Raw genomic sequence first — 14,645 nt, forward strand, 5'->3', positions numbered from 1 at the left:
TGTGATTCTAACTGCAGTGAGAATGAGATTAGCATTCAAGCGAGGACAAAGCCCTAAAGGAGGAACTCTCGACTTAGAACAATGAATGGTCATAACCCAGAAGCAATAGATAAATACCTGGAATACAAGCATTTCTAAACCTTGTCCCAAACTGAAAAGGTTCTGTTGAGGTGACAGTGGCTTTTAGACATTCATTTGACTGATTAATTTTCCTTGTTAACTCACTGCAACAATTGCATGGGGCAGGAGGAAATGGATATTTTTTGAAGAATTGCTTATTCTACATTCAATTTTTAAAAATTGAGATTAAAAATTACTTTTTAAATATGCATAGAAGTATCTTAACTGTAATTATATTTTTAGTTGCTTTGTTATAATAGCATGCCTATCAAATATAAAATGCATTTATGAAAACTTTTGTAAAAAATAAAGATTTTTTTCATTTCTCAAAGCTGCTTATAATTACTATTTTATATATTTATATAACATAATCCCTGTAGTTAGCATATTAATAGTCATTGATAACTGTAAACATTGTATAGAGCTTTATCACACTAGTCAGGATACTCTGCATTCTTTTTAAGGATCCTCAGACTTCAGATTACAGTCCCCACCCAGAAACTCTCTCCTTTGCTTTGCACATTTCCTTTTACCAAATGTGTCCTGGATTTTTATGTGTCCTGAATTTAAATAAATTTTATACTTTTAAAAGAACAAATACCTGTATTCAAATTTTCCATTGTAATAACCTCTTAAACAACATTTCAACAATTTCTTTTACCCATATGCAAACTAATGGTTACAGTTTCTTACTGTGTGCCTCAGTTATGCAGATTATGCCTTCTCTACAGATTTGCTATTGCCTACCCCTCCATTCTCAAAGCTGTTAGTATAGTTGGGGCCATTCTCATCTCTTGTCTGGAATATTACTGCTCTTTCTTTCTTTCTTTTTTTTTTTTTTTTAAGATTTTATTTATCTGACAAAGAGATCACAAGCAGGCAGAGAGGCAGGCAAAGAGAGGAAGGGAAGCAGGCTCCCTGCTGAGCAGAGAGCCGGATGTGATGCGGGACTCCAGGACCCTGGGATCATGACCTGAGCTGAAGGCAGAGGCTTTAACCCACTGAGCCACCCAGGCGCTCCCATTACTGCTCTTTCTTAATTAGTCTTCTGGTTTCCACCCCAGCTTCCTTAAATTTCACCACCACATTTCAGTCAGTGTGATCTTTCTAAATTGAAAATCTGGTCATGCCACTCTCCTGATTAATATTCCTTTGATGACTTCCCATAGTTTCCAGGATAAAGTTCCAACTCTCTGTTCCAGCACACAAGACCTAGCATCTCTTCTGTTGCCCTTCCCCCATGGAGCCTGGGCTCCAGTCATACTAGGTAGCTACTTCATATAGTGTCCTAAAAGCTTCATGCTTTTCTGTGCCTCCATGTGGCACATAGAGTCCCCTTTCCATAGAATGCCATAGCCTTTAATCCCCCTGCTAACTTCCACCATGCAGCTCTTAAAACATTTCAACTATTCTTTTATCTTAGAAGATTCCCTTTGCTCCACTCCCACTCCCACTGTGAGTTACTTCAAGTTGTAGCCCCGGTGCAGAAGGTCTGGTCCATAGCGGATGCTCAAGAAATATCCATTTAGGGGCACCTGGGTGGCTCAAGTTAGTTAATTGTCTGCCTTTGGCCCTGGTCATGGATCTCAGGGTCCTGGGATCAAGCCCCGTGTCGGGCTCCCTACTCAGCTGGGAGTCAGCATTTCCCTCTCCTCCCTGCTTGTACTCTCTCTTGCGATCTCTGTCTCTCTCCCTGAAATAAATAAATCTTTTTTTAAAATAAAATTAAAAAAGAAATATCCATTTATGAAAAATCCCATTGGTTCTTTTTCATACATTCATGCATAATGTTCATATGCATTAAGATCGCAATCCCTTGAGGATATGTTTCTTCTATCACTGTGGTTTTGTTCATTCTTGTCAAGTAAAGAAAAATAAAAATAAACTGGTTGACAGTTGCACCTTGAAACCTATGAATAGTACCACAAACAAAACTACTCAATGGGTCGGTCACTCCATAAAAAATATAGAAAGATTTCCTTTGAGCTCCTGGGAATCCTAAAGCCACAGACAGGCTATTTTAAAAACAAAAACAAAAATATTTCTTTTGAAATCTCTTCAAAATTTGGAATTTGTTTTCCTATGGAAGTTTGCCACTCCATAACTGCTCCAAACCTAGTCAAACCCGTAACATAACTGAACTGAAACAGAGAGCAGAATCCTGAGTCTAGATACGGAAGGCGTGCAAAGGGAAATGGGAGTTCAGTTTAACACTCAAAGATGAATGCTTGCACTGGCATTTGTGTATTTGGGGTAGAATGGGGGAGACAGATAATTGAATTAAGATGTGTCTGCCCTACCTCATCCTTTTGTACGGGACACATCTCCTTCCCTTTTATAGCCTGGTTCTGGGCAAAGCTTTAAAAAGACCAAGTCTGTCTGTAGTCTCTTTAATCCCCTTGCTACCCAGGGCTTCAAACTCCTTTCCTTGCTCCCTCTATCCCCTGCCCAACCATATGTTAGGAAGAACGGGGTCATGACAAACACACTAGGCAAATGCCAGCAGACTCACGCCACCTATGCCAATCATCAGTCACAATGAGCCTCCCTAGGCTGTAGTTTTACTCAGCTGCACAATGAGGAGGCAACTAATTATCTCCAAGGACCTCTTTTGGCTCAAGAAATCATTCGTAAGTCTATTTCCAGTTTTGAAACCCTATGTATTAACTCCTATGAATCTTTACTTGATGGCATTTCAGTAAATGCAGACCAGTAAGTGAGACAGACCTCTATAGGGCCACCAAAGCACAGATCAGCTTTTGCTTTAAGCTGCTTTCCTTTTTCATTGTTTCTTCCATTTCTAGGTATAGGGCATGGAAGAACCCAGACCTCCCACAGGTCATTTCAGAACTCCAAGTTTTTTTCACAACAGCCCCAAAAGGGAGAGAGGAGAGCCTGGAGACCCGGCTTGTAAACTAGAGACTGCCTGTCAGCATATTATGGATATAACTAAAGAAAGGAGGTTGAAATATGAGAATTGCTTTGTACTGCAAAAACACTATGAGATCCTAGACTGAAGGACACCTCTGTATCCTGAGGACCTACCACCATGTCTAACACAGACTAAGGTGCTGATAAGTATTGATTTAGGGACTTAAAGCAATATATCTAATTAGGTAAGACTACCCACATTCTGTTCTTGAAAGCTAAGTTTTAATGATTACTTATATATTGAATCAACTGTCGTGACTTTCTATGAGCTTATTTTAAATTTAAAAAAATTCAGAGTGATTTCATTATGAAAATATTGTGGCTGTATGTGTGCTATAGTCACACATATACGCTATTGGAGCATCACAAAAAGAAGTCTGGAGTTTTTGTAATTTTATCTCTACAAATGCATTTTTAATGTTGTGAAATGTCATTTTTAAAAATAGGAAGATGGTTATTGTGTGCACAATATGTTCATCAGCTGCAGCCAGATGGTTCAACCACAGTGTACGGAGAGAGGGAGGTCATTCCCACGTTCCTGCAATGATGCCCAGCAAACGCGCCGAGCCCCAAGCCAGCAGGAGGTAAGAAATTCTCTACCTTGAACATAAGGCTGCCCAGATGTCCAGGATGGACAGCGGCTAAGGGATTCCACTATCCTTAAGAAGAAATATCCTGTTAACAAGATCTTCAAATGCTCAAATAGCATGGCCCGGTGACTGAAGCTTATTGCTCAGGAGGCTATTCTCTACTGGTTTAATGTACTTTTGTTCCCGTCTGATCTTCCTGCACTGAGTCAGGTGACGCCCCACCACCGCCCCTGTCCCCCTCCGCCCCCCACCCCCGCTAGATTCCTTATGTTCGGACCCCAACACTGTTATTACGAGGGCTTTAACGCAATGTTACAAGGAGACGGGCTGAGCCATCCGTAGCATCACGTGACAGGCTCATCACACTAAGTAAAAAATGAAACGCAGAGGAGGAACCTCCTGGACGACGAAAAGCCTTTTCTCTGTAAGCTTCCCTTCAGGCGAGAAAGGGATGAGTCTGTACCACCAGTTGGCAACCCTGCGGGCCCACTGCCAAATACCCCAACGCTACGCCCCTGGGGAGGCGGGGCCGTCTTCAGGGGGCGGAGCCTCCTCCTCGTTACTCCGCTTCCCAGAAGCTATCGCGCGGCTTGGTCAAGATAAAAAAGGGCGGGAGGGCAGCGGGAGGCTCCAGTCAGTCAGGCGTTGGTGCTGTAGGCTTTTATCTCTTCGTCCCGCTCCTGTCGTTCTATTCCGCAGGCAGCTACGTTGCCCGGACGGTGGCTCACTCAGACTGTAGATTGTTTCCTCCGGAAGGCTAAGAGACAGGCTGTGAAGGGCCAAGAGGTCCCTGAGGCCTTGGGGGTGGGGTGGCAATGTGGTCACTACGGGTGTATACCCGCAAGAAGCGGGCCGGCCAGAGGCTCAACCTAACCCCGACGCTGGACCTAGGCCCCACCGCGAAAGTAGAGGCCCCCCCAGGTCCTGGCAGAAGGCACTCTGCGCACCGTAAGCCCCAGCTGACAAGGCCTGTGGAGCAGGGCCCAGGGTGGGCGAGCACAAGGGCGGGGGTGACTAGTCCTCACCCCAGGGACACCCGAGGGCAGCAAGCCGGCTTCTAGGGCTTTGCCCTGAAATATGTCGTCCTCTCTTAGGCTTGAAAGGGAAAGCACATCGTTTGCAGAAGATCTCAGAGAAAGCAGAGTGCAGTGGGCAGGGAGTTAGCGGTTCTAGGCCACCGAGGTTCGTAAACCACTAGTGCCAAACCTGTGCCCTCTGTCTCCTCAGAACTTTAGTCCTCCTTTTCCGCCTATAGGCCCTCATTCTAAGTGTCAAGGAAGAAATAACTGTAATACTATTTACTTTGGCTGCTGTTGGAACATAGACCCAGAAATTTGACTTTAGAAGATTTTTATTTGAGAGAGAGGGAGAGAGAGAGCAGACAGAGGGAGAGAGACTCCCAAGCCGACTCCCTGGGAAGCGCGGAGCCCCAGGAGTTTGATCTCAGGACCCAGGAGATTATGACCTCAGCCTAAATCTTCAGTGGAAGCTCAACTGACTGAGCCACCAGGTGCCCCTGGAAATACTTATTTAAAAAAAAATTTTTTTTTTAAATTTTTTTAAAGATTTTATTTATTTATTTGACAGAGAGAGAGATCACAAGTAGGCAGAGAGAGAGAGGAGGGAGCAGGCTCCCCGCCGAGCAGAGAGCCCGACGTGGGACTCGATCCCAGGACCCCGAGATCATGACCTGAGCCGAAGGCAGCGGCTTAAACCACTGAGCCACCCAGGCACCCTAAAAAAATTTTTTTAAGGAGCAGTTTTGCCAACTTACCTAAAAGCAAGTGAGATAAAACCTTCAGGAAAGCATTTGTAGCGCCAGCGAATATTGGTACAATTAACCCACTGGAGTCTTTACTTCTTCCTAATGACGTCCAAATAGCCTTTAAGATTCTGAACAGTGTGAACTGTGAACAGAGAAGGGGAGAGCCAAGTCCAAACCATGCAAATTAATTGTGTTATTTGTTTGTTAGTGGTCAGTTAAGAGTTACAGGACAGAAAAGCCTGCAAGAAAATAGCACTAATGAAGAGCCCCCGGATGAGAAAGTTGCTCCCTTGAGTGTATGTATATTTCTCTTACGGACCTTGGATATACTTAAAGCAGAGGCCAATGGTAACTGATGTGCCTTCAGATTAAAGTGTAGTAAGAATTTTGTTCAATAGTGACTGCATATCTTCCTAGCGTTTTTGTAAACATTGGTGTTTTCTCTTTAGACAGGGCCTTGAATTTCTAATTCTGGTTGAAGATTCATGGGCGTATCTTTTTTGTTTTTAATTTCCAGTTGACACAGATTTGAGAAATGCCCATTACTCACTAATTTTCTATAAAACAGCTGTTAGTTTTTCTTAGTAACTCCCTTATGTTTAGTAGCAGTTAAACCATTTTAAAGCCATTTTCATTCTCATTTGAATTTCCTTTGATGGGTAGTAACAGTGTTCATTACCATTAGAATATATAACTTCTTGATTTACTGTATTTAATATGGATTCTGTACAATATTTTAAGATATGTAGTAATTTGGAGAGATACAAAATTTAAAAATTTCTTGTGACTCATTTACCATTAGCATTAAATAGTCATGTTCCAGAGCTTTAGCTTATATATCTCTCTAAAACATGTGTTTTGGAGGTGGGCAGTTTCAACAAATGGCACTTTTTTTTTTTTTTTAACAAATGGCATTTTTTTAAAGGGCCCTTACCCTAGTTTTTAAGTGTTAAGTGTTCCTTGTAGATGTTTCAGATTATGCAAAAAAAAAAGTGCTTTAAAAATTCCCTCTAATTTTGTGCTCGCTTCGGCAGCACATATACTGAAAAAATTCCCTCTAATTTTTATGTATTTCCTTACATTCCTTTTTCTGTTTTTTTTTTACAATCTCTTTTTTCAATTTAGAACTTGTTATCTTACTGTATATTCCTCTAACACTAAATGGCCTTCAAAAATATGTTTTTCAGTGTCTAAATAGTGCTTTGTCTTATAGATAAATATACTGTAATTTATATAACTATTTTCCGGTGGTTGGAGGATTGAGATTATTTCCCAGGTTTTACCATTTTAGGTATCAGTGGACGTTGTACCACAGAAGTTTTTTGTGTACCTTAAAATTGTTATCCTAAGACAAATAACTTTGCAGTGCGTCAAGGGTTGGATCATGTTTAAAGTTTGATTCATGTTGGCCACTTGGCACCATTTTACCTGATACTTAAAAAGTACATATATTTTATTGAACATGACATGTGAAACTAATGATGTACTATATGTTGGCTAATTTAATTTAAAATTTTTAAAAAAAGGAAAAAGGAAAAAATGCATATATTTGATAGATGAAAAGTAGCATGTTATTTGATACTGCATTTCTCTGAATGCAGTATCTCTGAATGTAAAGTTTACACTTTTTCCCCCTCCTTTTATTGGCCATTTGTGTTTCTTTTTTGTGAAATGCTTATTGATATATATATATATATATATATAGAAGATAGTTACACTTTATACACACATAACAAATAGTTTTATATTTTTTTTGTTTGCCTTTAATCATATTTCTGGTATTTTAACTTATCACTCTTTTCATTTATTTTGCTTCCATATTTAGAGAAAGAAAAACCCTTCCAGCCTAGGGGATCATAAAAATATTCACCTTTAATGTCTAGTTGCTGGTTAATCCAGTAGTTAGTTGACTAGTATGTTGCTGAGTCTGTAGATATGTCCATGTTATTATATTTTAGTATTTATTTTTAGATTTAATATTAAGTATCAGATTACATCTGTGATCAGTAGGCTGAAAGAATCTATTACATATGAAACTGATACACAATGTTGATACTAGTTTTTCATTTTCAAAATAACCAAACTAGTGTGATATAATATTATAATATGAAAATATTCAGTCTCATAATTTGTGCTATATCTTTAATTCTCGTTTCCCTTAGGAATCAGTGACTGATGACCTCCAGGTTGACTGTAGTTCATCCAATAGTGAGCTAGTATCAGGTAAGATTGTCAGATGTGAACTCTCTCAGCTGTTTCTTACAAATAGAAGCATCCATTTGTATTTTTGCCTCATCTTCCCATCTCAGTGGAAGAAGTGTCTTTCTCCTAGTCCAAGGTGAATCCTACATGTACAATGGGCCTCATCCTTCAAGCACACTCCAGTCAATTAAAATTGAGATAAATATTACAAAAGAGATTGACTTGAGTGTAACTAATTGAGTTTATTTAGAAAGTTTAGGGAAGGATTCCATGAGGGAATAGTAATTGAATTGACTTAGGAAGAAAAGGAGAAATTAACTGTGCAAGGAGATGAGTTAAGAGCCATCCAGGCAGAGGGAACAGCATGTGCAAAGACCCTAATATGGCACTAAGCCTTGTGAGTTCTATGAACTGAAAGAAAGCCAGTGTGACTGTAGTACAGAAAGAAGGGGGGAATGCAGTAATAAGCAAAGGTTCAACAGAAAGAGGCCTTGCATAACATTGTAGGCCATGTCAAATATTTTGGTGTTTGTATTTGTAGCAGCAAGAAGCCACTGAAGTCTTACTTAGGAAAAATATATGATCACCTTGGCTGTGGTATGGAAATAAGCAGAATGGATGCAAATAGATCAGGTAGGGGGTTATACAGTAGTTTAGGGGGAAATGATGGCATTTTGTACTAAAAGATGACGTTGGAAATGGAACAAAGTGGGCATAACTTGTGACTACTTTAGGAAATGAAACTGACGGAGTTTGGCAAATGAAGAATGAAGTAGATGGACGTATCAAAGATGACATCTGTTTCTGGCTTGCATAACCTAATATAAGGTGGTGCCATTTACTGAAAAAAAAAGTCTTGTTTGAGGGAAGGTTCATAAATTATGTTTTTAATATAAGTTATGAGTACTTTTGAGATGATTAAGTAGAATGCCATATGGGCAGTTGGATATGGAGGGAAGCTGATAGAAAATTTGTGAGCCATCTACATATTGGTGTAATCAAAGTTATTTTAAAATAAAAGAAAGGATGCCATCAACACACCAGAAATACTGAGGAATTCTTAAAAGCAGATGAGATCAGATTGCTGAATATTTGAAGAACAGAGAAAAACCGCTGCTGTGGTAAGAACAGCTCTAGAGACATTTGAAACAGTTGGTCAATAAATGCAAAAAAAAAAAAAAAGTAATAGAAAGGACCCTGAAGGAATTATCAAGGTGATGGATTAAACACTACATTATGTAACTATGTGGCCTGGTTCTTCTTCCTCATCCCTTTCTTACATTGGAAACATTGGCAGTTTCAATGCTGGCTGCCAGGATAAACCATGGAAACTCTCCTAAGCAAAGAGAACTAAGGGTTTGGATTCTAAGTGTCAATTTTGAGACTGGAATGAGAAGCAGAAGAGAGTCTGAAGTAACTGCAGAATGCCACAAAGATCACAGAGGGATAAAAAAGTGAAAGAGATAGATTAGGCTTATGCTTATTAACCTCAGGGTACAGATGTAGTATGACTCTCAGAAGTGGAATTTCTTTTTTTTTTTTAAAGACATTTTTTGTATTTATTTTAGAGAGCAGAATGAACATGGCCATGTGAGAGAGAAGGAGCAGGAAGAGGGGCAGAAGCAGATTCCCTGCTGAGCAGGTAGCCCAGTATAGGGCTCTGTCCCAGGACTCTGGGATTATGAGCTGAGTGATGGCAGATGCTTATCCGACTGAGCCACCCAGGCACCTCTGAAGTGGAATTTCTTTTCTTTTCTTTTCTTTTTTTTTTTTAAGATTTTATTTATTTATTTGACAGAGATCATAAGTAGGCAGAGAGCCAGGCAGAGAGGAGAGGAGGAAGCAGGCTCCCCACAGAGCAGAGAGCCTGATGCATCCTCCATCCCAGGACCCTGGGATCATGACCTGAGCTGAAGGCAGAGGCTTTAATCCACTGAGCCACCCAGGTGCCCCTGAAGTGGAATTTCTGATAATGGAGCCTTGTAGTGTGTATACTATCCTGACAATTAGGACAGTGCTCCATGTAACCTACAATACCCAGAAAATACAGGAGGACATCACCATACAGAACCCAGATTCTCAGAATGTCTCATCACTCATAAGTCTCCAGAAGTAGGCTGTTGTTTCAGAGTGTATATGCACTGCTATACAAGCAAAGATTTTCAAGTAGAGATATAAACAGACAACCAAGAGCAGCCAAAACTTTGAATAAAATCAGTGGCATGGAAGAGAGGCAACAAATTGAGCAAACAGAGTAACTTTAACAGCTGAGAAATAGCAAAAAACTTTAAATAGCTCTTTGAAGACAAGAGGCCAGGGCACCTGGGTAGCTCAATGCGTTAAGCATCTGCCTTCAGCTCAGGTCATGATCCCAGTGTCCTGGGGTGGAGCTCCACATCAGGCCCCTTGCTCTGTGGGGAGTCTGCTTCTCCCTCTGCCTGTCCTCCTGCTCGTGTTCCCTCTCCCTCAAATAAATAAATAAAATATTGAAAAAAATAAAGAGACCACTGGATCCATAATATAACCATCTGTTTTAACAAAATTATAGTCCCTAGAAACTAAAAATATTATCAAATTTTAAAACTCAGAAAATGATCCGAATATTGAAATGAATTCAGCTCAAAATCAAATTAGCTGGCTAGAAAGTAGAATAGAGAAATATTTCCTAGAATATAGTACAAAAGAACATGGAAGGTGCTCAACAAATGCATTTCCTTCCTTCTCTTCTCTTTTTATGTTTAACTTGTACTTGTTCTTCAAGGAAAAAAAAAAAATCAGGTGCTGTCTCTACTGGGAACTCTCTTGACCCATCTTCTCTCTTCCTACATGAGTTGTTCTTCCCTGGGAATTCTGTGGTACTCTTTGTATACTTCTGTTAGGACTCAAAACAGTAGTATTTTTGCTTTTGTTACTTTTGGCGCTAAAGCCATTGAGAATAAGCCCTACATTTTATGTTCCTATCTCATGTTTGGGACCTTATATAATTGCAAATCCTTGTTGAATGAGTTTTATACTCTGTTTAGAGAAAATAAACTATTTAATCATAATTATTATTTTCTTAAATTGTAGTTTAAATACATAATATATGTCATTGGTTACTAGATTTATCAAGTTGATGGGTAAAAGATAGAAGGAAATAGAGACTAGACTGTCTCTAATTTGCAGACTGGTTGTATTCTAAGACATCTTTGTCAACTGATATTTGAAACCTAGAATACTTTTTCCCATAATAAAATGTAAATGGTTAGGTTTGAACAGCCTACAGAATTCTATTTAATATTTAACTAACCATTTTAATTCTATCTTGGAATGTAGTTAATTTTGCAACATGATGAAAATTAATTCAAGACTTTAGTATAGAAGATTGAACATAGACATTTACTTCTCCCTTTCCTGAGAGAGAAGGAAAAAAAAATTGAGAGCTAGATGCCTAAAGTAAGGACAAATGAAGAAACAAACTGATCCAAGCTATAGTTTCAGGAATTAGAGGCATCACATATTCCTGAAGAAATGTGTACAGATAGTGTTGAAAATAGGAGGATTTTTAGAAATCTTTAAAAGTAATGGTTAAATGCTTTGCTCCCTTCCCTAACAGTGTGGTCAGACAATTACTCTTTTTCCTACCTTGGCAGTCCATATACATTGAAGCACAGGATCTGGACTCAGGGATGCTCTATTGAAAAGTAGTAGGGGTACAGGGAGGAGGGAAGGGAATTAATTAAAGTTTGTATTCTTAGTGGTGTAACTTTTGGGCCCATTATCCCACCTTACCCCACTCAGGAAAATACTCCTCAAAAAAGACTGGAGGATTCTGCTTTTATTTTTTTTTAATTTTTTAAAAATATTTTATTTATTTGACAGAGAGAGATCACAAGTAGGCAGAGAGGCAGGCAGAGAGAGAGAGGAGTAAGCAGGCTCCCTGCTGAGCAGAGAGCCCGATGCGGGACTCGATCCCAAGACCCTGAGATCATGACCTGAGCCAAAGGCAGTGGCTCAACCCACTGAGCCACCCAGGCACCCAGGATTCTGCTTTTAGAATCTTCTCTGACCAGAAGGAGACCTATATTCTAGCAGTAATGACTTGGTCCCTATCTTAAATACCCTTCAGTGAAGCCCACTACTTCCTAAATCCCACTCATGGACCTAGAATTTCCAATTAATGTTTTAGAGCATCATTCTTGAACATTCAAGAATTAAAAGGCACTTAATGAAAGCATTTCAAATAAATGGTACCAAATGAAAAGAAGCTTGAAGGATACAGTGCAAAGTAAAGAAAAATTTTAAAAGCCATGTTTTCATTATCCTCAGGATAATGAAAATATGTATCCAAGATAAAAGTATGGACTACTATGAAAAGGAGCAGTTGGAAAACAAAAAAGTATTCTTTAAAAAAAAAAACTATTCTTAAAAAATAAAAATACAAAATTAAAAATAAATACATTATTTTCATACAAATACAAAACACAATCATAGTACAATTTTTTGTACAAATTTTATACAAATATTTACACAAATTTTGTATGGTGTTTTTTTTTAAGATTTTTTATTTATTTGACAGACAGAGATCACAAGTAGGCAGAGAGGCAGGCAGAGAGAGAGGAGGAAGCAGGCTCTCCACGGAGCAGAGAGCCCGATGTGGGGCTCGATCCCAGGACCCTGGGATCATGACCTGAGCCGAAGGCAGAGGCTTTAACCCACTGAGCCACCCAGGCTCCCCTGTATGGTTTTTTATACAAATACAATATAATACAAATACAAAATTAAAAAAAAAAACATTCTGGGCGCCTGGGTGGCTCAGTCATTAAGTGTCTGCCTTCGGCTCAGGTCATGATCCCAGGGTCCTGGGATCAAGCCCCACATCAGGCTCCTTGCTCTGCAGGAGGCCTGCTTCTCCCTTGCCCACTCCCCGCTGCTTGTGTTCCCTCTCTCGCTGTGTCTCTCTCTGTCAAATAAATTAATTAAATCTAAAAAAAAAAAAGAAGAAGGAAGAAAAAGAAAACATTCTGTGAAGGATTGGATGATGAATTTAAGGAAATACTCAAAAGTTAAACTAACATCAGAAGATAAAAGATAAAAATAGTGGCAGAGGTGACACAATTCTGTGAGTATACTAAAAATCACTTAATTGTATATTTTAAAAGGTGGAGATTTATGGAATATAAATTTCATCGCAATAAAACTGCTATTTTGAAAAGAAAAATAATGGGGCACCTGGGTGGCTCAGTGGGTTAAGCCGCTGCCTTCAGCTCAGGGTCCTGGGATTGAGTCCTGCATTGGGCTCTCTGCTCAGAGGGGAGCCCGCTTCCCTTTCTCTCTCTCTCTCTGCCTGCCTCTCTGCCTACTTGTGATCTCTCTCCATCAAATGAATAAATAAAATCTTTTAAAAAAAAAGAAAAATAATGAGAAGATGAGTTCAGACATTTTAACATCTGAAAAATAGTAGTTCCAGACATTATAGAGTAAACAGAAAGGAAATTATCAACACATAAAGCTAGACATTTTTCTAGAATTAAGAGAGCTCATGAGTATATATAACAAAAGAGCCCACCAGCTGCCCATCACAATGAATGAAAAAAGACTCATACCAAGCACAACACAATGTAACTTAAATATCCTCAGGATAAAGAGAGAAATCCTTCAGTCTTCCAGGAAAAAAAATTGTTGATTGCAAATAAGCAATGGAGAATATGAATGGCATTAAGTTTCTCAAGAGCAACTCCGGAAGCTAGAACATGATGGGGCAATGCATTTAAAATTCTGAAGCATACAGATTTAGCAGAGATAGAATAGATGCCCAGGCAAAATTCGGTTCAGATTTCAAGGCTGATGATGCCACCTGTATAACCAAGAGGGTTAAGGAAAGGTTTGTCACTCACATAATGAGATTCTAGAGAGAAGTGCATCTTCCAAATAGGACTGAAAATGGCTTGAGAGAACAGGGAGAAGAAACAGTAGAAGGGGTGTTAAGTGAGGCCAGGATGGAGTTTCCCAGGCATGGTTTTAACTTGAAACCATTGCCAAAAGATGGAACATCAGGACTTTCTTATCAGCTTGCCCAGATGTGGGGCAGAGATAGCACTGAGGTTTAAATTTGTCAAACATCAGAAAATGAAATCAGTTGTTTTAATACACGAGTCTGGAATTCTGTACCTAGCCAAACAATTACTCAAGCATGAAGATAGTATAAGCAAATTTCTAGACAGGTCTTCCATCTTTTCTCATGAGATAAAGGAGATACTCCAGCAAAACTAGAGAATAAATCAATAAAGAAGAAATCAAAGTATCCAGCAATCAGAGGCAATCTGATTGACTTTCTTAAGATTCAGAAAGAATTCCTCAGGATAATGGGGAATTCCAAGAAGACACCTGTGCATCATGTCTAAAGGACAAGAGGTCTGAACTTGAGCAAGTGAATTGAGAGCTTCAATAGCAGTACTTCTTAAAAAACAGGGGGAGGGGGGAGAAAAAGAAGGAAAGAGGAGAAAGGGGGAATGAGGGTGGAGAAAAAAAGAAAAGAAAAAAAGAGAAAGGAACTGATAGATAACTTGGAATTTTTAAAGTATTGAGAAGAGATGTATAATTTTGTAAATACTTGGGACAGAATAGTGATCGGTACTTAGAAAACTAATTTTAAAATTGAGTAATCAGTAATTGAAAAAAACAACTTGTAGCAAAAGGATCTGTCTATAGCTCATAGTGTATGGCTTGGGTAGAAATATATTTGAGCAGGCATAATAATAGAATTGTTGAACACATTTTAATTTAGAAATATAAAGGGAGTGTTAGAAGAAACAGCTAGTAGTTAAAAATAGTTGACTCTGGAGATTAGGGAATTATGGGGTGATATGAGACAACAGATTGCTGTTTTGGTTACAAGCCTTATAGAACAAGTTGACTTAATAAAAGTATATATATATATATATATATATATATATATATATATATATATATATACACACACACACACACACTTATATATTATAAGCTGACATAAATATAACTTTAAGTGCATTTACATTTCTAACCTGTGACTCCAG

At 38.9% G+C, this 14,645-nt stretch overlaps 1 protein-coding gene across 1 annotated transcript in view; it reads left to right on the top strand.

Annotated features, from left to right (window-relative positions):
• Positions 1–4,456: 4,456 nt before the first annotated feature.
• The window catches only part of MEIKIN (meiotic kinetochore factor), an 87,139-nt gene continuing 76,950 nt past the window's right edge, over positions 4,457–14,645 (top strand). Inside the window, exons 1-4 of the mRNA XM_044227782.1 lie at positions 4,457–4,568; positions 4,736–4,823; positions 5,615–5,702; positions 7,569–7,629. Coding sequence (XP_044083717.1) covers positions 4,457–4,568; positions 4,736–4,823; positions 5,615–5,702; positions 7,569–7,629 — 349 coding nt within the window. The remainder of the gene's footprint in view (positions 4,569–4,735; positions 4,824–5,614; positions 5,703–7,568; positions 7,630–14,645) is intronic.

The sequence above is a fragment of the Neovison vison genome, chromosome 1, assembly GCF_020171115.1.
Source record: "Neovison vison isolate M4711 chromosome 1, ASM_NN_V1, whole genome shotgun sequence".
Taxonomy (NCBI): Eukaryota; Metazoa; Chordata; class Mammalia; order Carnivora; family Mustelidae; genus Neogale; species Neogale vison.